Source organism: Natrix helvetica (genome assembly GCF_964273705.1).
Source record: "Natrix helvetica genome assembly, chromosome: 5".
In the NCBI taxonomy this organism is placed as follows: Eukaryota; Metazoa; Chordata; class Lepidosauria; order Squamata; family Natricidae; genus Natrix; species Natrix helvetica.
The window spans coordinates 107,268,565-107,293,821 of NC_138551.1; the positions used below are offsets into that span (position 1 = coordinate 107,268,565).

The 25,257-nt window shown below is 40.6% G+C and overlaps 1 protein-coding gene across 2 annotated transcripts in view; it reads right to left on the reverse strand.

The window, feature by feature from the left end:
- Positions 1-8,760: 8,760 nt before the first annotated feature.
- LOC309392504 (neurotrypsin-like) overlaps positions 8,761-25,257 on the reverse strand; it is a 41,119-nt gene continuing 24,622 nt past the window's right edge. For both annotated transcript variants that reach the window (XM_081953801.1, XM_081953800.1), the window contains 5 exons: positions 24,739-24,944; positions 21,941-22,019; positions 15,874-15,996; positions 14,285-14,565; positions 8,761-9,229 (listed from right to left, as the gene is read on the reverse strand). In XM_081953801.1, coding sequence (XP_081809927.1) covers positions 8,919-9,229; positions 14,285-14,565; positions 15,874-15,996; positions 21,941-22,019; positions 24,739-24,944 — 1,000 coding nt within the window. In that variant the 3' untranslated portion in view covers positions 8,761-8,918. The remainder of the gene's footprint in view (positions 9,230-14,284; positions 14,566-15,873; positions 15,997-21,940; positions 22,020-24,738; positions 24,945-25,257) is intronic.

Below are 25,257 nucleotides of genomic sequence, written 5' to 3' on the forward strand. Positions count from 1 at the left end.
TCAACCAATGGACTCAAGTGTTGGAATTAAAAATCCTGTTTGGTTCCAAGCCGGGAGTAAGACACTGGAAATAAAATGGAGGCTGATTGGAAAGAAGGACTCTATTTATTGATGAGTAGAACCACCAACAACATGTAGTTCTGGGACAGCTGACAAATTGATTTGATGAGTACATGGATTTTTATAGGGTTCTGAGATGCTGCAAGGGGTTGTGCCTGTAGTGAGCCTGGTGTCTTTTGCTATTCTAATGCTGGTGGTTAATCCTATATTGACTTTAAGGTCATGTCCTGTTCTTAGAATTTGGGTGGGGGGTGTACATTTTAATCCCATCAATTGGAGCTGAAAGTGTTTTGTTTGTGAATAGGCTGGCCTGCATTTCCTAATGGGCACAAAATATCCATCTCTAAAGACTTCAGGCATCTGCTAGAGCCGTGATGGCGAACCTATGGCACGCGTGCCAGCTGAGTTCACCTTTTTAAAAGCTATTTTTCGCCTTCCCCTGGCTCCAGAGGCTTTATAGGAGCCTGGGGAGGGCGAAAAGAGCCTCCCCCGCCCCCCGGAGGCTTCAGGGACCTTCACTGAAGCCTTCAGAATGCTTAAAACCACCCTCCGAGCAAACCACTTCTGGTTTGCTCGGAGGGTGGTTTTAAGCGCTCCGAAGGCTTCAGGGAAGCCTTTGGACAGTCCCTGAAGCCTCCGGGGGGTCGGGGGAGGCTCTTTTTGCCCTCCCCAGGCTCCTATGAAGCCCCTGGAGCCTGGGGAGGGCAAAAAAAAATGTAAAAATGGGGTTGGTCGCGCGTTTTGCACGCATACGCACTGGGTTGGTCGCGCGTTGCATTATGGGTGCAGCACGCCCGCACTCAACCCCCCTGCGCTCCCCCCACTTGTGGCACACGAGCCAAAAAAGGTTCGCCATCACTGTGCTAGAGGCTGTTGGGTCTGCTTTCTGCCTTTGTTAAGAGCATGTTTTCCATTTCTCCTTTGGGAAAATATAATATTCTGCCTCTTTTAACATTACTCAACATATTTCATTCTCTGGGGTGAGGGACTTCCTACACAAGTTTTCAAGGACACTTAAGTTTTAATTCCATGATTTAAAATTGAAATTAATTCATCAAGATAGCAGTGTGTCATAACTATTGACATTATCTGTGTACAATAGGTTACAGGATCAACTTGTTATTTGTTATGGAGTTGCAAGAAATGAAGGCACTGTTAAGTCAAACACCTTTTCCTTACACTTTTTTTTTAATAATGAAGGACCAGGGGTGATATGATAGCACTGTTCTAATATTTGAGGGGCTGCCACAGAGAAGAGGGGGGTCAACCTGTTCTCCGTTAGGGAAAAAATACCACATGTAAATGTTTGGATTTCAAATATATGTGATTGAACAATTTTTTTGTGAAAATTTGTTTGGTAAGTTGGAAAATCATATAACCTCTCCCTTTGGGGGATAAAAATCTTCAACAAGCTTGGTGAACATTGAAAGTTTAATATTTTTGTTTAAAGCATTACAAAATCAGGTCAACTTGGGATATAAGTGTAATTATATTGTTTTATTTAAGTGTGTTCTTATTGTGAATTTTTTTCCTTTTTGTATATGTTCATTTTTATTTTATATTGTTTTGTGTACGACTGCAAAATGACTACTTAAAATTTTGGTTTTTTAAAAAAATAACATTTTGAAATTGATTATTTTTACTAAATATTCACATTTTACAAGATTGCTATATTCTTATGAATACATATGTTATTTTGGCTATTTTTTCATTCCTAATTTTAAAAAATACTTCTCTCTCCCCCCCCCCCCCAATTAATTGCAATGTGGCTGTGTTTGAAAAAGGCCCATAATACTGTTCATTTCAAAAGTTCACAACTGTAGTTCAGTACCTAGAGACACTTTTGCCAACTAGCTTTATACTTCTCCAGTATTTAGAAATGGGGGTGTTTATTTATTTTTATTTTTTTCATTTAGAGAGGCCTGGAAAGCACATTGTAAGCTAAGAGGGGAAAAATGGTAGTAATTAACATTGGCAGCTGTAATTACACCTTACAGTAATAACACTGAACAAACAATTAGATAATTAGAGTGCCTTGTCTTTTGTGAGCCTCTGTGTGAGGTGAGGAAAGAAAATAGTATGCTGAATTTAATTCTATAAGAGGGGACAGTTTATGGATAATGCAAACAAATGGTTCTATGTTATGTTACACTAGGTACAAATTTGCCAAAAAAAAAATAACTGTAGCCATATTATTTCAGAGACTCGTGAGGATTAATATCATTAAACTGTGTGAGGAGAAAAAAGTACTTTATTTGCAAGATATTTTAAATACTAAACATATCAACAGCTACATTTTCCACATACTAATATTACTTTAAACAGTCACTGATTTGAAAATATAGAATCAAACCCCAAACGTTTTTTTCAGCAGAAAATGGAGTTTGTGTTTGGTCAAGTTTATATCTGATTATCCCCTTTAGGAATTTATACCCAAATGCCATTGCATAAGAATACTGATCATGGGGTTTCCTCATCAAGATTCAAGCCCTTTGGAGCTGTTTTTTCAGCAAGGACCTTTCTGTTACTTCAGGGGTGTCCAAACTTGGGAACTTTAAGACCTGTGGAGAATTCTGGGAGTTGAAGTCCACAAGTCTTAAAGTTCCCAGGTTTGGACATCCCTGTGCTACACAGTATAACACTTGTTTTCCTTTCACTGTGGCTAGAGAGGTCAAAAAAGTCAAGATGATCAAAGCTACTTCCATACATTTTTATTATTAGCATTGATTTAAATACAGCAATACACCTTTGTAATCTAATTTTGATTGCATAATGATGGCCATTACACAACATTTTGAAACTTGCTTGGTAGTTGCTGAATTATCTGCGAGGAGGAAGAGGTGTCCTTGCCTTTTAGGCTTCTGACATATTTAGAGTAAATTAAATGTGGTCCTTAAGTTATGATAGCAATTAGGACTGGATTTTCCATTGCTAGGTCAATGTGGTTGTGAAGTGCAATGTTATGGACTATGCTGCTTAGAGATGGCAGTCCTAGCAGTCCCATTTGTTTCATAACTAAAGGATCATGTGAGTCATTAAGCGAAGACCTTACATGACTGGGACATTTTCCTTTAAACTACAAGAAATATTTGGGAACAGGGCAGTGACTCAGATCGCAATGGTGCATGTGTGCTTCAATTGATATCAAGCTGACCTCTAGGATGTGTGTAGGCTTGGAAGTAGAGTGGAGTATGCCAGTAAGGCTGTAGAAATTTTAGCAGTGGTAGAAGAGGGACATAAGAGGTGTGTAACATACCTGTATCCCAGAGATCAGATGGTACAGGCCAGAATATGCTTGCCATTCTGGGGTTTGAAATGCAAGATAGAAAGCCTGTTTGGTCTAAAGTTTAAGGCAGGAGGCTGTGAGTTGTAGCAGGAGGCTGTGAGTTCAAGTGTTGCCTTAGGCATAAAAGCCAGTTGGGTGACCTTGAGCCAGTTGCTGTCCCTTGCCTCACCAACTCACCTCGAAGGGTTGTTGTGACAGGGAAAATAGAAGAAAGGTGTGTTGGATGTGTTCACCACTTGAGTTATTTGTAAAAACAAACAAACAAGGGGATACAAAGAAATAAGTAGAAAAGCTGTGGTGTTGCAGTGGTTTGAATGCAGTAATACAGGCTAACTCATTGCTCTCTCTAGGAGTTTAATCCTGACTGGCTCAAGGTTGACTCAGCCTTCCATCCTTCCGAGGTGGGTAAAATGAGGAACCCGGATTGTTGGGGGTAACAGACTGACTCTGTAAACCGCTTAGTGAGGGCTGTAAAGCACTGTGAAGCGGTATATAAGTCTAAAGGTCTGTGAGACTTTGCAGACTCAGTTTTCATCTGTTCTTTTCAGGTTGCAGAGCATAAAAGGAAACTCCAGGATGTTAAAAGACTTGACCACATCTCCATTCTGATGTCTTGTGGGCTGGTCTCCAGCAGTGTGTGCTTGTATGCAATATGTTGCTAAAATCTTGGTCCACTTAAAAGACTTGTACCAGAATAGAATAGGAAAGGTTTTAGCCAAATTAAATGTCAGCTCTCCAGAAATCAGAGAAAGAAAATAGAAACTTCCGCAGAAACTTTTAAAACTGTATGATATATAAGAGCTGTGGTGGCATAGGCATAGTGATTAGAATGCAGAATTGCAGGCTAACTCTGCCCACTGCCAGGAGTTCAATCCTGACTGGCTCAAGGTTGATTCAGCTTTCCTTCCTTCCAAAGTCAATGAGGACTCAGATTGTTGTGGGCAAGAGGCTGACTCTGTAAACCACTTGGAGAGGGCTGTAAAGCACTATGAAGTGATATATAAGTCAAAGTGCTATTGCTATCAAAGCCCTCCTCTATGATTGTTATTTTCCCACCTGTACTGGATCAATATGGTGGATTATGATCCATAATCTTCAATGAAGAATCTTTCATCTTGCAGAGGATTCAGGTTGCTGACAACAGCATTAATAAGTTTTAGTGCTTCCTTGAGACTACAAGAGTTTAATGAAATGCTAAACATAATCTAAAACTAATGCTTTTGGTATCTATTATATATAATATGCAATTTTAAATTTACTGTAGCCAAATAACACATTAGTGTTTTTTAATAGTGGCAGTATTTGTTTGGCTTACATGGTTGTGTTTGAACTCACGGTACTATCAAAAAAGACACCTATCAGAAATACGGGAATCATTATACTGCTTTTTAATTTCTTCCCTGGTACTTAGGACAACACATAAACACACATCTTTTATAATTTAGTGCTAATGCCTCCCTGCTTTCTTGCTTTGACTCAGGTAAGTCCTGAAAGGAGGAGCTGGAGGACAGAATAATGGTAGAATAAAGGAGGTGGCAGGGCAAGTCTGTCCAGAAAAAACCTGCCAAATCACTCTGTCTAGGGGGACCCCCAGAGAGTCCTTCTCTCTCTCTCCTTGGCTCTCTGGAACAGCCTTACCCCAAAAGTCCACCCAACTCCAGATCTATCATGTCTCTGGAAAACTATGAAGACCTGAGCTTTTTCAGCAGGAAAGCTTGTAACCCAGCTTTTGAATTCTGCTTTTTATGTTGTGCAACAGATTTTGGCTGTTTGCCCAGTGTAGATCTGAATTATTTTCTTATGTATTTTATTTGTATTTCATAATCCTTCCTCTTTTTTAATTAAGTATTTTAAGGGAAAGGATGGGGTGAAAAAAGACACACTCAGAGGGGGGAAAGAGGGGATAAGGAAAAAGAAATATTCATGGATAAGAGTTTATTAGGGACTACTTCCTAGCTATAAAGACAGTGGTGTGCCAGTATTTCTCCATTCTCATTTTATCCAGCCATCCAGTAGCCTTGTTTATGTAGTCTTGGTTCCCATGGGGGGTGGGGCAGGCTTGAAACATCTGTTGGGCTGCTGTGAGAATTATTCAGACTAATTGGCAAACAATGTTGCTCAGATGTCCTTAGTTTGGCCTATGACTGGGCAGAGCAGGTATCTGATACATGGTGTAGTAATGTGATTCGGGCCAAGTTTGAGCAGGTCACTTCTGAGGAGATGGACAGAGCTCTGGCCACCTGCGTGGATCCAGGTCATTGGTGGGTTATGGCTAGTATGCCCTGGTACAGGCAGCTGGGAGCAGCGACCACCATACCAGAACAGTGTTTTAGTGGGGCCACTAGCCCAAGTTCCTTACCTGCTTTTAAGCTAACCGGGCCATTTGTGCATGCGCGCGCAGCATACGCCGCCTGTGTGACCTCCACCAAACAGGGCGGTGGGTGCGCATACGTGCGCAGCGTGCATGCCTAAGGTGGATGCCCTGCCCCGTTGAGGCGTACCGTTTGCGACAGGATCCGGAACCCACCACTGATCCAGGTCCTACTGGGTCATGAAAATGGCCAAGGAGGTGACACACAGTTAGGTGCAAGCTATTGTGCCACCTGTTTGATAGGATAGTGGTTTTTCCCTTGAAAAAGACAGAAATGCACCCCCTCTTCAAAAGTTGGGCTCAGTGGTTTTCAATAACTAGTGATCAGTCTCCAGACTTCCCTTTTTGGGGAAGGTTGCTGAGAAGGCGTTGGTCTGCAAATGATGAGAACCCTGGGGGGAAATGGGTAATAAAGATCCATTTCAATCAGGTTTCAGGCTGAGATTTAATACTCAAACAAAATATCAAATTTATAATTAGGCACAGATAGGTAAATTAATTATATGCTTAGCAAATAAATACATGTTTTGTAATAAGCCAATGTTGTATAAACATCAAGGAAAATATTTAGTCTCTTGATCTTGATACCACAGCCTGAGGAAACCTTCTCACATATAGATTGATTGGAAATCACCTAGTCTAGTGCCCAGTGCAGGAATCCACTGGTACACCCTCCTTGACACATGTATACAAACAATTGCAGTGAAAGAGAGTCCATCCTTGTGGGCAGTTGCTTCCTGCTGGATAACTTATACCATTAGGAAATTCTTCCTGATATGCAAATAGACCTCCCCCTTGGGCTTAACTGAAATATGCAGTAAAAATATTGACCTCCATGGGGATCTGAATGGGGAGGAACAGGCTCATCTAAAGCAAACAACAGCTATCCAGAGGTAGGTTGCTGCTGGTTCGGCCCGGATCGGCCAGACCAATAGTAGGGGCGGCGGAAGGCTCCACCCAACTACCCAGACAAGAAGCGTTGCATGCATGCCCAAACTGGTAGTAAAAAAATTGGCAACCCACCCCTGTAGCTATCATATCAGAACCCGTGATTTCAGGCCTAACCCATGCTTGATTTTTGAGGGGCTGTGTTTGCAAAGAGAAAAGGCCTGAACCAGAAAGTCCACATTGACTCAGTTCCTGGGAGAGTTAAAGACCCTCTCCAAGAGGGCCAAAATCCAACTTAGGCTATTGGGTTAATTGTGGCGTTACTTGGACAAGGATGCATTGAGGACCATCTCTCATACTCTTCTCTTCTGCTATCTAGAGACCATCTGGAAACTTCCACATATTCCATCTGCTATATTACCCAGCTGCTGAGGAAGTGCATTGGTAATGAGGGTGTTGTTGTAGTGGTGGTTTTTAGCTTTGCCATGCCCTTGGGAAGGCTAACAAGACCAGAAGGTTGAATTAGGCAACAGAAATTAGGACTCCACTAAGAATCAAGGCCAATATTGACATATAAAAAATATCAACATGATGGTTTTCTGCTAACCCAGGAATTGCTGGACAGAACCTTAATTTCCCTGTGAACAAGGACTCAGAGATTTGGGTATTTTAGGCAGGCAGAGGAGATGAAGAAAACAACTGAAGAACAGCATGTAGTGCTTTAGAGATAAATTGGAAATTGAGCACAGCTAGCAAAACTTATTCCATGCTTTTAGAAAGGCTTTATTAATGTTAAAGTGATTACTGAACCTGGACTGAGGAATGATTGCCATGTCAGAACTTCAAATCGTGCACACCTCTTCCCACACAATCAATCTCCAGGGATGATAGTTACAGAGATAATTAGCAGGCAATTCTGCACTTGTATCTCTCTTCCTTGACTATCTTTCTCTTAACGCTCATCTACAAGTTCATATATTCGAGCAGAGGATACTACTGGTACTTAGCTGTAACTCAGGCTTCCCTTTCACGATGTTATTTCCTAAATGAAACTTATTTACTTTTCTTTCACGACAAGCATCAACCTCAGGAATACTTTCTTTGAAAAGTTATCTCATAACTTTAGTATTTATTTCTGCATACCTTTTGTTGAATCAAATGGCCAGGGTAAACCAAACTCTCTATTAGCAAAAATTTATTCAGAATACAAAAATGTATATAATTCTCTGAATTAATGCTTAAATTACTTACGTAAGTAATAATTATTACTTGTAAATCCCAACCTACTGTATTTTTCGGAGTATAAAATGCACCTTTCCCCTCCCAAAAAACTCTGTGGAAATGTTGGTGAAAATTGGGCCATTTTTTGCAAAAACAGAGGCATTTTTGCCTTCCCCCAGCCTCCAGAAGCACTCTGCAGGTTTCATCAGGGCTGGGGGAAGGCAAAAATGCCCATTTTTGTGAAACGGCACCTAGAGACTCTAGAAAGAGTGCAGAGAAGAGCAACAAAGATGATTAGGGGACTGGAGACTAAAACATACAAAGAACTGTTACAGGAACTGGGCATGGCTAGTCTAGTGGACTAGGGGAGACATGATAGTGTTCCAACATTTGAGGGGCTGCAACAGAGAGGAGAGGGTCAAGCTATTTTCCAAGGCACCTGAAGGGCAGACAAGGAATGGAATGGATGGAAACTGATCAAGGAAAGATTCAACCTAGAAATGAGGAGGAATTTTCTGACAGTGAGAACCATCAATCCATGGAACAGAAGTTGCCTTCAGAAGTTGTGGGAGCTACATCACTGGAAGCTTGCAAGAAGACACTGGACTGCCATCTGTCAAAAATGCTGTAGGGTTTGCTTGGATGGGGGTTGGACTACATGACCTGCATAGGTCCCTTCCAACTCTGTTAATCTGTATCTGTAAACATTCAGACATGATAAGCAGGAGTGCTCAGGGGCTTAGCAGTCAGAGAAAGTAACTTAGGATGGACCCGCCCTAAGATTAGACTGAAAAGTAGGAGCAAACAACATAATGCAGTCATAGGTGATATGAAAACAAATCTGTCTTGTAAGCTTTGTACAGATTTTAAGAAAATTTACTTCTAGGAATATTATATATTCAGAAATGGAATCAGAGCAGAGTTTACAGTCATTTCTATGGCATTTTTGTCCATTTGTCTTAAAGAATTTATGGCTAATATTGGAAAAGATATCAAGTATCAAGATATCAATTAAAGATTAAAGCTATGGCTCCTTACATTTTAAGTCCCACTTCATAAAGCACCATGAATCAATCTTTGGGTTGACTGTTCTCATATTATTTTGGTCTCTTTTTTGATCCAAGGCACAAATTTGCTGACCTTTGTATAAACACCAGGGGAATCCTTTTGCCCACAGCCATATCCCCAGGAAGTAATCCCTAGAATTACCCATTGTGTATTTGGTCTTTGACACACCAATGGTCCTCCACTGTCCCCTTGGCAGCTGTCTACCCGATTGTCTTCAGAAAGGTTTCCAGCACAGAGCATCCGATTAGTAAATTTCTTTCCATAACGAGATGTGCATACTTTCCTTGGGAGAAGAGGCACGGTTCCCTGGAGTAACATCCTTGAATATGACTTTCCTGGAAGAATAATTAATATTCAACACAGAAAGCAACAAAATAGATAGAAAAAATTCATTGCAGGGTTAGATCTATAATTTTATGGGATATGGCTTTTAATGATTGTTCATAGTACTTTTTTTTAAAACAAAGTTCATTTTGTTGTGAGCTATCTTGGAGGCCCGCCATTCTGATTTAAACGTTTTTTTTTTTTGTATTTACACTTATTTGTTTAAAATATTTTATCCCACTTTTTTAAAGTTAAAAAGCCTTCAAAGAAACTAACAAAAATAATTAAAAATAAATTTAGAATGGGATCTAGATTTCAAACAATTTTAAAATGTGTAAAATAATATATTTTTATACATCAATCTGTCAAGAAAATAAGAATCAATTTGTAGCTAAACTAAATAAGGCTAGGAACAAAAGGGGATTGTTGGTGAAAATCCAGGTCTCTGGAATCGGAGAGAGCTAGAGGCAGAACTTCCGTCTGTCCGAAGACGTCTCTGTGGTCATGTGGCTGGCATAACTCAACACCAAAGGGACCTGGAGCGCTGTTACCTTCCCATCAAAGTGGTCCCTATTTTTCTACTTGCATTTTTACATGCTTTCGAACTGCTAGGTTGGCAGAAGCTGGGACAAATAACGGGAGATCACTCCGTTACACGGCCCTAGGGATTTGAATCACTGAACTGCTGACTTTCTGTATCGACATGCTCAGCCTCTTAGCCACTGAGCCACCGTGTCCCTTTATTTTAAATTACATAGATTTAAAGAATGCCATACTCTGGAAGGTTTGCATAATAAAAAGTAAAAAAATAAAATAAAACCAGAATAAATAAATTATCACTCTAATTCAGTAAATATAGAAATACTTTAATTATATTCTCTTTTCTTTTTACTCAAGTATACAGTGCGACTTTTCAGCAGTGTAATCCAAATTTGCAGGTGCACATTGTGCAATTTAGGCAAAAGGATAACTTAAGTAGCAAACCTTGGAAAACAAGACCCATCCTGAATAAAGGCAACCAATCTCAGAAATGGAATACTGATACTAAGAAATAATAGTACTAATACTTCACCAATTTTTTTTCTAATACAGAGGTCTCCAACCCCCAGCCTGCGCAAGCAGCAGGCAAATGTGCATGGCGTAGCTCCATTTGCGCAAGTGGCAGGCATTCTCTTGCGCACATGGAGCTCCATTTGTGTGAGTGGTGGACACACCCAACACTCACATAAATGGAACTTCATATGTGCGCACAAGTGCCCACCACTTGCGCAAATGGAACTGCACACGTACACATGCATGGAACCATTTCTGCACAGCCAGAAAGGATGGGGACCACTGTTCTAATACACAGTGATTCAGAAGGAGTTGGGACTTCAGTGATTGTAATTATGGATTTAATTAACAACACTGCTTTATTTTAGGATTAGTTCCTATTGAAGATGCCCTTTGCTCTTAGTACTGTGCTAGTCCTTAAGAATCCTGAGAATTGTAAAACAAATTCTGTTCTAGTACACTGTTAAATGCTGGGTGTAATTCCTTGGAACACTCTAAAGGCCAGGATGTGTCTGTAACAGAATATTTTACTAATCTAGAATTTAAATACATAAAATAGTTTGCAGGAAGGATTGAGAATAATTTACACCTTACACTGAATTCATGATCCTATCATCTAAAATAATCAAAAAGGATTCATAAAATTTATTTTTAAAATTGTCTTACTTCTGGGTGTAAAATTATTGATCCGGTGTAGTGCACTTACAGGAAAGAAACAGAGTTGGCATTCAATAATTCCTCAAGTACTCTATTTTTTAACTGCCCAGTTTTTGTCTCTGCAAGTAGACTTCCTTTAGCAGCTGCCTTGTTTAGTATCTGTTTGCAGTTATCATGAGGATGGAAAAATGACTTTGCAACCAATCTTTATATTTACAAACTTGTATGTAAAGTAAAAAGATGAAGTAAAATCTTAAGCAGACTTATGGTTTCACTTAGCAACTGCTTTGCTTAACAACCAAGTTCCTGGCCCCGGTTGTTGCTAAACAAGTATTACTTGTATTCCAAAAAGAAAAATGTTGAGAGGAGAAAGATTAGGGTAATTGTAGAATTTAGATAGTAATCTGAGAATTTCTACATGTTTAATACAATAGCACGTCTTATTTTTCCTACTTATGGTGATTTTATTATGTTTTAGCTTAATTAATATTTTATCTCGGATATTGCATTATCCGTGTTGTGTGTGTGTGTGTGTGTATAAATGTGTGTGTGTATGTGTATTTCTCTGTGTATAAAAATGATCAATTTAAAAAGTATTTACTACTGTATTTATTCTTTACAAGTGGACTCGAGTCTTTATAAGCAATGTTGAAATCAAAACAAAAAAGAGAAGATGTAAAAAAAAAGAGAGAAAAAAAAGAGAGAGAGAAATAGCTTTCTGATAGAGACAAAGTCTTTTGTCTTCCCCTCTTGTGGTTAATATTGAAATAACACTTAAGTACAAAGAATCAGCTTGTGGTTTGTGGTTCCAGGGGAGAGAAGTAAACAAAGAGATAAAGAATAAAAGCAAAGAAAGGAAAATCATTCCTTTTGTTTCCCACAGCCATTCACAAAATATAACCATTCAACTCACAGGAGGATTTACTGCCTTCAAACAGAGAGATTGTCCTTCTCTTGCTCCCCCTCCCTCTTTCCCTTACTTTAGCAATTGCTGCTTAAGGGAAAGTTACAAAGAACATATAAATATGAATAGGGGTGACATAATAGCAGTCTTCCAATGTTTGAGGGACTGCACCAGTAGGGAAGGTGAGTGACTACGACCCCTGAGTGGAGTGGAATGGCTTCAGAAGTCATGAATGTTCCATCACTGGAGATTTTTAAGAAGAGATTGGATAGCCATTGTCTAGGGCTGTGCTGGCAAAGCTATGGCACTTGTGCCAGAGGTGGCACGCAGAGCCCTCTCTCTGGGCATGTGCACCAACCAGCTGCTCTTACGGGTTCCAGCATGCGCATGCATGCTGGCCAGCTGGTCTTTGCGCGTGGGAGTGCCAGAAACCAGAAGACCAACTGGCCATCGCACACATGTGCACCAGGCAGCTGCTCTTCCAGTTTCCTGTGCACATGCATGAAGACCAGCTGGCCAGCATACATGCATGCTCCAGTACACAGAAGAGCAGCTGGCTGGCGTGCACATGTGCACTGGGCGGCTGCTATTCAGGTTTCCGGTACTCCCACATGCACAAAGACCAGCTGGTGCATTCTTGGCTTTGGCATACGCCTGCATGTGCATTCTGGTTTCGGCCCTTGGTGCCGAAAAGGTTCGCCAACACTGATGTAGGGCAGTGGTGGGTTACAAATCCCGTTCCAACTGGTGCGTTCAAGCACCTCCCCAACGCTCCAGCTGCTCCACGGAGCGTTGTGCAGGTATTGTACGTGCCATGCGCCTGCGCGGAAGTGCAGAAGCCTTTAAGGAGCTCGGGCGGGCGGGTGGGCCCTCCAGAGCACTGTACCGGAACAGTATCCGGTGCTCCGGGCTGGCTCTGGTACTCCCATACCGGGGCATACTGCCTGCAACCCACCACTGATGTAGGGTCTCCTATCATGGGCAGGGGGCTGTCCTAGAAGACCTCCAAGACCCTTCCAAACCCTTTATTCAATGTTCTACATTCTAAATATACCTCCTTAGCAACCAACTACTGGAAAGACATACTGCGGAAGAGCAAGGCTAGGGGTAGGCTCCACCTGGATGGGCATCACCCCCTCCATTTTGCCTGGTGTGTTTTACACAAGCATCCCCACAATAGGTATCTCTAGTATAATGAAAAGAAGGACTAGGGGTGATATGATAGGAGTCATGGTGGCGCAGTGGTTAGTATATAGAATTGCAGGCTATCTCTGCCTACTCCCAGGAGTTCGATTGTGATCAGCTCAGGGGTTAATTTCAACCTTCCATTTTTCCAAGATCAGTAAAATGAGGACCCAGACTATTGGGGGCAATATGCTGACATTTGTAAATAGCTCAGATAATGCTGTAAAGCACAATGGAGCTGTCTTTAAGTCTATGTGCTATTGCTATTGCTACAATAGCAGTATTCCAGTCACCTACTCAGCAGGGGGTTGGATTAAAAGACCTTCAAAGTCCCTTCCAACTTTGTTATTCCGTATTCTTAGATTCTGAGATGGTGGCAACTGTGGTAGAGCACATCTGGAGATCATCAGAGAAACAGTTGGAAGGGACCTTGGTGGTCTTCTAATAGTTCAACCCTCTGCTCAAACAGGAGACCCTATATCATTTCAGACATTGGCTGCCCAATCTCTTCTTAAAAACCTCCAGTGATGGAGTACTTAAAACTTCTGGAGGCAAATTGTTCCACAGGTTAATTGTTCTCACTGTCAGGCAATTTCTGCTTAGTTCTAGGTTGCTTCTTCTTTCCATCCATTGCTTCTTGTTTTGCCTTCTGCTGTTTTGCCAGGCTCAAAAGATTGATCTGTCATATTTTTTGTATGAAATATAACTAAATAACTATATAAACTAGTAGGGGCATTTCTGCGTACAGTAGTGGGTCTTTTATTTTATTTATAATGGGATTTATTTGTTTTTATTTATTGTAAACCATCCATTTCCCTCACGTGGTTTCCTATTTACATTCTTTTTAGAAACTACTGGGTGTAAAATATATACATTCATCTATGATATAAGTCAGAACTTTAGGATAAATCATGTCATATTTCATACCCATCCTTTCTACCAATGAAGTCTTCAACAGGTTTACAGGCTACACAGTGACAGTTCATAGTGACACTAGGAACAGCTTCTTTAAGTTGAAATGTTTAATATATGCAGTAGCTAACCTGGCTGCATTTCTCTCCATTTTAAAAGCAATGTTATTTAGTTTCAAGTTAATTTGACAACATTCACTGTTTTTGCTTTCCATTGATTATTTATTATATACTTAAAACTGTATGAGTTGATAAAGGCCATCAGGGTTTTCCAAAAGTTGCAAATAGGGAGGATTAACTTCTCTATTTATTCTTCGATGTCCCATGTGGAAGTTAGGAGGCAGCCCAGCACTTACCTGTATCCCCCCAGCCTGATATGACGCAAGACTTTCGGTCCACTGCAGCTTTCTGCTTCCCAGCAGGGAGGCAGACTGGGAAGACATGGTGGTTGAAGGAAAGACATTTGCCCTCTTTGCCCCACATCCTGACCAGAGCAATGTCATTATCATTACTGCTCGGCTGATAATTTCTATGAAGGAGGATCTTCTCCACCGGCAACTCTCTCTCTGACTCGTCTCTCACACCGGTATGGTGGTCTCCCACCCGCAGAAGGTAGTGACGAACGTCTACCCCAAATCTGCCCGCAAAAGAGTCAAAAGAGCCAGTAAGTTTTCATTGAAGATGTTTCATGTTTCTTTCAACTGGAAAGGATCTTTTTAAAGGAGCGCTGAGTCAATTAAAAACACCTCCTCTGCCATCCTACACACACGAGATCAAATCATATATTACATTACTCACTTTAGGCAGATATTTTATATTCCTCAAAAATATAACTAAGACACCCATAAATAAAACCAACCTGAAGTCCTTGAGAGGGTGGTGCACTACGCATAGCAGGGTCTGTTGTGAACAAGCTCTATTAAGACTTAGCATGATGTGGGGACCCAGCCATTATTGGCACACTGGCATACCCAGCTGTTGCCAGCATAACTGTCTCTTGCTAAAGCAGCTGGGCATCAGTCCATGCTGGCAATGAGATTGGTGAGCAGTGCTGTCTTAATGGCTTGCTAAAGTTACAATGGTTGGGGAATTCCCTGCGGATGGGAAAATCCTTCATGGCTATTGCTTGCCCTATTGAAGGCTGAGGCTGAGGAGAAGGGAAATTCTGACAGGTGGTTAGAGCAGCTGAAGCAATGAGATTTGCTTTCTATCAGAGGGTAGGAAGGGGGCATTACCCCTGGATCACTTGCAGTGCCTGATCCACAGGGTTGCTATTTCTGTTATCCCACCACTGTATGTCAGGCCCAGAGGTGAGGGTGCTTTCAGATATAGTAGGGGAGGCTTCCCATGCCACCTGTTTTCATGCCACAGGAAGGACCAGGGAGGTAACAATATGACTTTGCTATCTACTGACATGCCATCTAGGGGTGGAGAATGCGTTGATTGAAGCAACAATCCCACATCAGCCCACACAGCATACTGTATGACATTAGGGCAGCTTAGGGGGGGGGGTAGATGAATCAGGAGCAACCCCTAGTTTGGGTAATGTCTCTACCATGAGTCTTTTACACGTCAGGAGGGGAAGAGTGGAAAAAGGATTTGTCATAAGCAGCCAATAGGAGCTGGACAGATCCATTCTCCATCAATATGCCTCATTAATTAGGTCACCACCAATGTGTGACACAATGGGCAAATATAATGCTTCTGAAAAAAATGTGTAAAATATTAACACAAGTTGAGTTTAAAGAAACTCAAAGTCCACTGGCATCAGTTATAAGCTGCATATAAAAAGAAGGATATAGGATGAGGTGACTTTAAGAATGGTTAACCCTAACCCTAACCCTACCCTCAAGTTGAATTTAGGGAGACATGAAGAAGCTTTCTATGATATGTTCACAAGCCATGATTTAATTTTTTTCTGACTAACAATAAGTGGATGCCTTACCTTTTGAAGCAATGTGCTGCTGTCATCACCCAACAACTGCTGATAAGAGTTGCGCCGCACAGCAATCGAGCATCTTTGTGAATCCCCTTCAGACGCAAGGACACCTGCCATGGCCAACTTCCCCTGAAAGAGAAAAGCCATGAAGACACAGCAAAGGCCAAACCCTGGCTTGGATTTTCATGGGGAGGTTTCGTGTTTCTCTTCCACCCAGCCTCTGTTGAGTTGTATAGTTTATTAAACAAACTGCTTTGTGTAGGCTAGCATCATTCTTTCCTAGAACAGAATAAAATGATTCCAAGCAGGCCTTGCATATCAGAATTCCTCAGGAAAGTGAAAGAACACCATGCCTAAATCCTGTTTCATAATGTGCCCAGCTTGACAACAACAAGTAGGTGTTTGGAACTCATCAAAAGATCTACTTCCCATCTCTGTCCAGATTTCCTAGATTTCCTGGCAATTTCAGCAATCTTGTCTTTGGGTACTAAATGCATATTTGCTCATTATTCTATGCTCCACTTGAAAACGAATGAATGAAAATTCCAAATGGCCTGTCATCTCATTTCAGACTCAAGTTATCCACTTTTGATGAGCAGTACATAAAATTACAAAGCTCTGCTCTTCTGTACCTGCTTCATCTGGGGTGTAATACTTCCTGACTGAACAAATCTGCACATGGTTGGGAGAAGACATTTTGTCTGATGGGCGTTGATCTCTGCTTTCGTAAGTTGCAATTTTGACTTTCAGAAGCTGCATTTTTAACCTAAATTACACATTGACCTTTCTAAAATGCACTTTTGCATTTGCGAAGAAAATGGCATGCTTCTCTTCTCATAACTCTGCCTATGAGCACCATCATACTATAATACCCCAGAAAATATTGTTCCACTTCAGAAGAAATATTGTAGAATTGAAACTGGAGACGTTCTATGTGCATGCATGGACAGAAGAGGATATAATGGGGGCTAGAAATTTTGGCACAATTCCATGCTTTAATCTGATAGTTAAGCTCAAACATGCAGTCCATTATAGAAAACTTGAGTGCTGCTATTTAAATCAAGGACAAAAGTATGTCTATCTTAAAATATATACAGTAATGGGATGTCAAAAGTATAATTTACGTTAAAGTGCAATTTGGAGAAGGCAAGAGTACGATTTAGGATGGTCAAAAGTACAAAGGCAGCTTCTGAAGGTCAAAATTGCAATTGGGGAAAGTCAAAAGTGCATCTTAAGGTCAGAGATGCCATGTGGGCAGGATCCGAGGCAAATACATGTGAACGAAAGACACAAGGTCCAGCCAACTTGTCACATCCTGTCAGTTCCACTTTAATTTAATGGTGTATTTTCATGGCACCACAGCAACAGCTACAGAAATCCAGGAAAAATGGTGACTTCTTGAAGGAGTTGCAGCTCATCTATGTTCCCAACAAAGTTTTTTTTCCTAAGTGCACATTAGTGGAATATTTTGTGACCTAACCCACACCTAAAACTCTATCCTCCTTTTCACAAAGTTTGCATTTAGAATTGTAAAGCACGGTAGATTGGGCAGCTTCCTTCCTGCTTCAATTTGTTTATTCAGCTGTTATTGAGTTGAACGGAAAAGGTCTGCTCCAAAAACTTTCCAAGGTTTATTTTTTTAATGTATTTTTAAAATTCAAAAGTTCAAAATTCTAAAACAAAGTTTTAAAGTAGTTTACAAGACTTATGGTAAAACAATTGTTTACCATTGGAAAAAAATATTGACATGCAAATGCATGCACTTTCAATTCTTTATCTGGGAGTCCTGCTTGTAAAAGTATGCAATCACTTTTAAGCTATACTAGTCTCCTGGTCTTCTTTTCCACAAAAGAAACAACAGTGATCATCTTGAAGAAGCTGAGTAGACCAAGGAGGCAGCAGGGGCACTTTGTTGTGCAGAGAAACCTGCACAAAACCTTCACAAAAACACAAGTCTCAACAGCAATATTAGTTCATTATTGCTGTGCTAATGGTGGCCGGAGCATTTACAGTGTACATTTCTGCTTCCATTGATTCCTTGAGATTTGAACAGTTTTTTCAGGTGGTGGTGAATGGACTATTCAATATTGGCTCTGGTAGGCTTGTTGTAGTACCTACAAAGTGTTTTGTAAACTTTATTTACTTATTTATTTCTGTACACAGAATTCCTTGATGCATCTTCTATGTCCAGAGTACTATCTAATCCAGTAGTCACAGCATATAAATAAAATGCTTGGAAAATAGCTAAAATAGCTCTTTTTCTTTGTTACTATTAGAAATCCAAGATGGAGGAAGTGGATAGATTCAAAAGGTAATCAGTGGCTAGTTTGCTATGACATGGACTGTAGTCACTCTTTAAGAATGTCACTTTGAACTCAGGTTTTGAGGGCTAACAGCATTTCAAATATCTTCTTTCTCTGCAAAAATTGACCAAAAAATGGTGGCAGTTCAAATTCAGAGCATTTTAAATTAAACAGATTAACAGAGTTGGAAGGGACCTTGTAGGTCATCTAGTCCAATGCTCCCCCACGCCCCCAAGCTCAAGCAGGAGACCCTACACCATTTCTGACAGATGGCAGTCCAGTGTCTTCTTGAAAGCCTCCAGTGATAAAGCTCCCACAACTTCGGAAGGCAATTTCTGTTCCATTGGTTGATTGTTCTCACTATCAGAAAATTTCTCCTTATTTCTAGGTTGAATCTCTCCTTGTTCAGTTTCCATCCATTGTTCCTTCTCTGGCCTTCTGGTGCTTTGGAAAATAGCTTGACCCCTTCCTCTCTGTGGCAGCCCTTCAAGTATTGGAAGACTGCTATCATGTCTCCCCTGGTCCTTCTCTTCACTAGACTAGCCATGCCCAGTTCCTGCACCCGTTCATCGTATGTTTTAGTCTTCAGTCCCCTAATCATCTTGGTTGCTCATCTTGCACTAGAGCAGGGGTCCTCAAACATTTTGAACAGGGGGCTGATTCACAGTCCCTCACACTGTTGGGGGGCCGGACCGGCTGGGTGGGCATGGCCAATTTAGCAGTCCATTTTGCCTTTGTTCTTGCTGTACTGTAACCCAAGGAATCTATTTGCTTAAGGCCACCCTCCCCCAAAGGGAAAAAAAGTGCAAACTTTCTTGCCATTTGCCTAACTTCATTACAACAGCCGCTTCAGGCTCCTTAAAATAGGCCATTAAAAAAAGAATAAAACAAACAGGATTTCCTTCAAAATAACTCCTGATCATACTTTTCAGATGACCACACAATGAACCAGACTGCACATATCTTCATACGTAGTGCAAAAAACCATGAGAAATACAATATTTAAAATTAAGAACAATTTTAACCAACATAAATATACTACTAATTCAATGGGAAGTATGGGCCTGTGTCAGGGCAGCCTCCCTCAGTAACCAAGAAAGAAACCACTCAACTCCATTTTTCAGAATTAGGAGTACTTTTACTGGTTATGAGTAGATAGCAGCTAGGCAAAGCAAGATCTGAGGCAAAAGTGCACATAATCAAAGGTATCAATATGTGACCCAACTCCCTCCCCCTGGCAACCCCATCCCACAGTCCAATCCGCACACCCCACAGGTGTCATGTGGGTTACATCTTCAAAAGCATCATCAGGTTGGTATGCCGGACAGTTGGCCTTGGAGGCAATTCCACTATCTGCAGCATGCGCAGTAGATGGTGAGAAAAACACTCCCTTCTTCATTCACTCCTGTGCTGAAAGCTCCCCTCCCAAATACCACGTAACCCCCCTCCCCGTTTCAATTGCAGCCGAAAGCAAGTAGCAAAGCAGAGGCTGACATCCTGCTTATTTGGGCTAAAGGTCCACAAACTGAAAGAATTCACAAACTGATTTGCTTTTTGCCACACTTGTGCATATGTATATATACACGTGAACACCTACCAAAATTGTTCAGCAACCAATTTGGTGGATGTACTTTATATATGGGAAGAATCAAAGCAGTGGGTGAATTCTCTTTCAGGCATTATACTGTGGTTGCATTTAAATTAGTGTTAGCCAACTTCAGCTGATTTTGAAAAAGCTTCGAGACGTGGAGACATGACACTCACCCACTCACTCACTCACTTTTAAAGCGCTAGTTTAAAAGTCCCTTCCCTACTCACCCACCAGCCCTGGATCGCAGGACTGTGAAAAACATCTGAAAGTCTGTTTTTAAAGTCTTTTAAAGTATTTTAAAGACTTTTAATGGATCACATGGCTGTGAAAAACATCTGAAGGGCTGTTTTTAAAGACTTTTAATGACTTTTAAAGGCTTTTAATGGTTCAATGGCTGTGAAAAAATCTGAAAGACTGTTATTAAACACTTTTAAAGCACTTCTTTACAAGCTGGCAGCTGCTTTTCATCCCAAAACTAGATGCAGTACTCTAGGTGTGGTCTTACTAGGGCGTTATAGAGTGGTATTTGTACCTCCCTTGATCTTGATTGTATCCCTCGATTAATGCAATTTAGGATTGCATTGGCTTTTTTGGCTGCCACTGCACACTGCTGGCACATATTTAGCTAGTTGTCCACTAAGGCTCCAAGATCCCTCTCACAGTCACTGCTATAAAGCCTGGTTTCACCCAGTGTATATATGTACCTTTGTTTTTTCTTGCCTAAGTGTAAGACTTTTGGGAACATTTCTTAATACAGCTTTGTTGAAGCCCAGGACTACCCTTGAATATAACTTGAGTCTTTTAGTTAATGCTGAATGCATGATCAAGCCTGCAACTAGTACAGTCAAGTGGAGTCAAATAAAAGTGATTTTAAAGAACACATATTGGCTATTTCTTTGTTTTGGAGTCCCAATTATTCTTAACACTTATTCTGAACTCAGTTCTCTCACTTAGTGAAGTGCGTCAGGGCATGAAGCAATAATGGCTTTGCTTCTTAACTAATTTGTTGCAGAACCTACCACTGATTGGGGGTTGAGAGGTCTGACTTAAAGTCACCCAACTTCCTTTTGTGCTTATGGGAGGACTAGAACCTGGGTCTCCTCAGCTGCCAGACCAGGCAGGCACTTAGCCACTACTACACTATGCCAGCCCAGACCTAAGATATGTGTTGAGGATCTCAAAGTATGTTTCATGAGTAGTAAAGGAGAAGGACCTGTGAGGTCCTTGGTGCTCTTTGAGCTTGATGGTTTTCTTGCAGATGTTTCATTACTAAACTAGGTAGTATCGTTAGCACTGATGCTGTTGCCTAGTTTGGTAATGAAATGTCTTCGAGAAAATCAAGCTTAAGGAGCACCAAATATCCTCTTCCATGAGAAAAGGACCTATTTGCTCTAGGACACCACTGATAGAACATCCTCCCCACAGAAATATAGCTAGCATGAACTTTATTGTGTACTCTGGAGCCATGTGAATGCTTTTTCATTTACTCAAGACTTTTAACACATTGATCCACCATTATCCCATATGTTGCTCTGTGATTTCATTTGTTTTTTACTAACACGGTGTTCTGTTTTTGTTGAGTACATTACTCTTATAGGTTTGGGTGAAGAGTAGTCTGAAAATTCTCCCGCAAATGTTTTCTAAAAGTTAAAACATATAAAGAGGAAAAGCTTAGCAAATGCCCCAAGGAAATGATGTCAACCTATGGGAAGGTTTTGAGTGAATTGTAAGCCACTTTAGCAAAATTTCCTTTGAAGGATGGGGTTATGTTTATTTTAAATAAAGTAAACACATTTGATAGTTAGAGACCAAGAAATTCCTCCTCTATCTACTTTTTCCAACCTTGAAGGAATGAACAGTCTGTTTCTAACTGGGAATTTTTATGTATTTAAAAACAAATAGCTGCCCCAAAGTGACTATATTTTCCTGTTCACCCAAGAGATCAGGGGCACTGATCTCTTACCAACAGAACTGGTAAGGTGGCAGTTGTGAATATTACACTATTCTGCCATTTGGCAAATGCAATTCTTAACAAGATATGCTGTTAAGAGTTTCCCTCAGCTAGATATCTTCCACAAAAATCAGGTGTGCCATGTTATATAAATATTTGAAGTCTATTAGAAGTAAACAGGTGAATATGAGTTGAGAACAGTTCGATGATAGGAAGCAAGCAGGGTACCTGGAGGATTTGTTTCCACCAATTATCCTTCGGTTGCGGTGCTGAGTCAAACGAAGACCACACAGGCCAATATTGGAACCTGCCAAGAAGGCGAAAATGATTAGGTTCATATTCTTTTGCCACAATGCTGGTGCCAGAATCACACTTTGGATATGATTGTAGGCCATCGGTTAGTTGTTGTCCTCAGGTGGTGGGAAAATGGTACCACCATAGTAGTTTTTTCCCTTATAATGGTCTTCCTTAACTCTTTATTTTCCTTAGCACCATTACAGTGCTAAGAGATTAAAAGTGGAAATAGCAACATTACCATATTCTTGAAAGGAAGAAAATCTTGACAAAAGAATCCCACAAAGGAAGAGCAGAAAAAAAGAAACAGATAATGCATAGGCAATGTCCAGTTTTCAACCAAGAATTATCACCTTAAGCTAAAAACAATCTTTCCTCTCTAATAAATGCATTTTCAGTATATATGTATAAATGTCTATGTAAATATCTCTACTTGCCAGATGCCACATTTCAAATAAGGCATGCGAAATCTCTTTCTCTCGCTCTTTATCTATAACAAATAAGGTATTGCATTTGTAATACATTCTGGAAGGGGTTTAACTTCTCCAGAACTCCACATAAGCATATCTGTTTAAAGAGTAGCAATAGCCATAGCACTTAGACTTATATACCACTTTACAGTGCTTTACAGCCCCCTCTAAGCAGTTTACAGTGATCCAAGGACAGACGTTTTTCTTCCAGTAGAAAGAAATGTGCGCGCTCACGTTTGCGAACTGGTAGGGAAAGTAAGTGAATACCACCCCTGGTTATATCACTTGGTTATTGTTATCGATCCTAGTACTCTTTCCTCACAATGGTCTAGTACTTCAGAAGTTGATCAAAACCTTTTCCAGCCTTCTTACTGAGAACAGAAAAGAATAACAGAATTGGAAGGGAACTTGGAGGACTTCTAGTAGTCCAATTCCCTGCTCAGACCCTATGCCATTCCAGACGAGTGGCAGTCTCAAAAGCCTCCAGTGGTGGAGCACCTGCAACTTCTGAAGGCAAGCCATTCCACTGGTTAATTGGAACATAGCTATCATGTCACCCTAGTCCTTCTTTTCACTAGACTTCTTCTTCTTTTTGTGTCATATCTGTCATCGGACGTTGGCAACCATAGTTGGCGATCCCATTCACTAGACTAGACATACCCAATTCCTGCAACCGTTCTTCATATGTTTTAGCTTCCAGCCCCCTAATAATCTTTGCTGCTCTTTTCTGCACTTTTTCCAGACTTTCTATTGCTTTTTTATAATATGGTGACCAAAACTGGATGAAGTATTCTAAATGTGGTCTTACTAAGGCTTTATAAAATGCCACTAATATTTTACATGATCTTGATTCTTTCTCTTTGTTAATGCAACCTGGATTGCATTGGCTTTTTTGGCTGCTGCCTCACACTGCTGGCTTATATTTAAGTGATTATCCACTAAAACTCCAAGATCCCTCACATAGTTATTGTTATTGAGTCAGGTTTCACCTAATCTGTACCTATACCTCTGGTTTTTCTAGCCCAAGTGTAGGACTTTACTTTCTCTACATTGAATTTCATTTTGTTAGATAAGGCCCAGTGTTCAAGTCTGTTGAGATCCTTCTGGATTTTGAGCCTATCTTCTGGGGTGTTGGCTATTCCTGCCGGTTTAGTGTCATCTGCAAATTTGATGAGTTCCCCTTCTATTTGCTTATCTAAATCATTAATGAAGATGTTGAATTGTACTGGGCCTAAAATAAAATCTTGGGGTATCCTGCTGCTTCCTTCCGTCCATCCATATAGACCAGGGGTGTCAAACGTGCCATGGGCCAGAAGCATCACATACAAGCCATGCCGACCCCAGCTTTGAAAGGGGAAAAAGTCACAAAATGTCACATGATGGCAATGTAATGCTGCGAGTTTGATACCAGTGATCACAGGGATCTACATCACGGGTACCATTGAGGACTATTTGTTGAGTGTGGGTTGTCAGCCAGTTATAATATATTTGATGGTGATGCTATCTATCTCACATTTTTTTAGCTAACCAAGTAGTAGGTTGTGGTCTACTTTGTCAAATGACTTGCTGAAATCCAAGTATACTATGTCCACTGCATTTTGCTGGTCTACTAATTTAGTCACTTTGTCAAAGAATAAAATAAGATTTGTTTGGCATGAACTGTTTTAACAAACTCGTGTTGGCTTTGGTTACAACTTTGCTTGGTATTTGCAGTTTTGTTGCTTGATTATCTTTTCCAAGATCTTCTCAGGTATTGGTGTCAGGCTGATTGGTCTGTATTTTTCTGGAATTGTTTTTCCCCCTTTTTCAAAGGAAAAAAAATCACGGATCTGCTTTTTTGTCCTTTTTTGAAGGAAAAAAAATTGAAAAACTTATTTTAAATGGAACTGAATTTGATGCCATCCACAAACTAAGCCTTTCCTGAAACCGATTGAATTCTGAAGTTCACCAACACTGGAAACATGGATGTTGCATTCTCTTGACAGAGAATAATCCCATGGCCACGTAATTTACATGCTTGATATTAATTGACAAGAAAGAGAAATTGGGGCCCACAGGGGCTGCAGATCAAAATCAAAGGATATGAAGAGGATCTTCTTCTTTTTTACATATTGCTTTCTTTACGTTATTGATTTCTTTACATATTGCTTTCCTACCACAGTTGCCCCTTTATGTGTCTGTTAGCCTGTTAGTTGCAGCAACTCAACACGAATTTCTGGAAACCCAGTTTTCTGCCCAAGAAGTCAAGACTCAGAGGCTTACCATCGTTCCTTATAAATTGGCTCTCCTTTCTCATGTAGTCACACATCACACGTGCACTTTTCTTCTGCCTGCAGTTGTGTTGAGCACTTTGATGGATGATGCACTCTGCCAAGGTATGCTCGGTGCCAGAGCATTCCACATTGTCCAGGTGGATGGGCACATGCCATTCATCCGAATAAGGCCTATAGATGGTGACTGCAGTACCACTGGAAGAAGAGACTTGCTTAAATTAATCAGGAAGTGACTACAGGCTAGCAGCAGGTAGAGAACCAGACAAGGTTTTATTTCAAGTCTGGAACAAAGATCATGTACTAGAGGGTCTGCTGATCTGTCCTGGATAAGCCACAGTTTGGCAGAATTGAACCCCAAAATGCTTTGCTTTGCTTGCCTTTTGATTTCAGACTCAAAAAACAACAACCCCAACCTGCATAGAACAAAACTATTCAGAAGCACTGCTTGAGAAATCTGTGCTCAAATTGAAACACATTGTAGGTGTTTTGTTCACTACATAGAACAAAA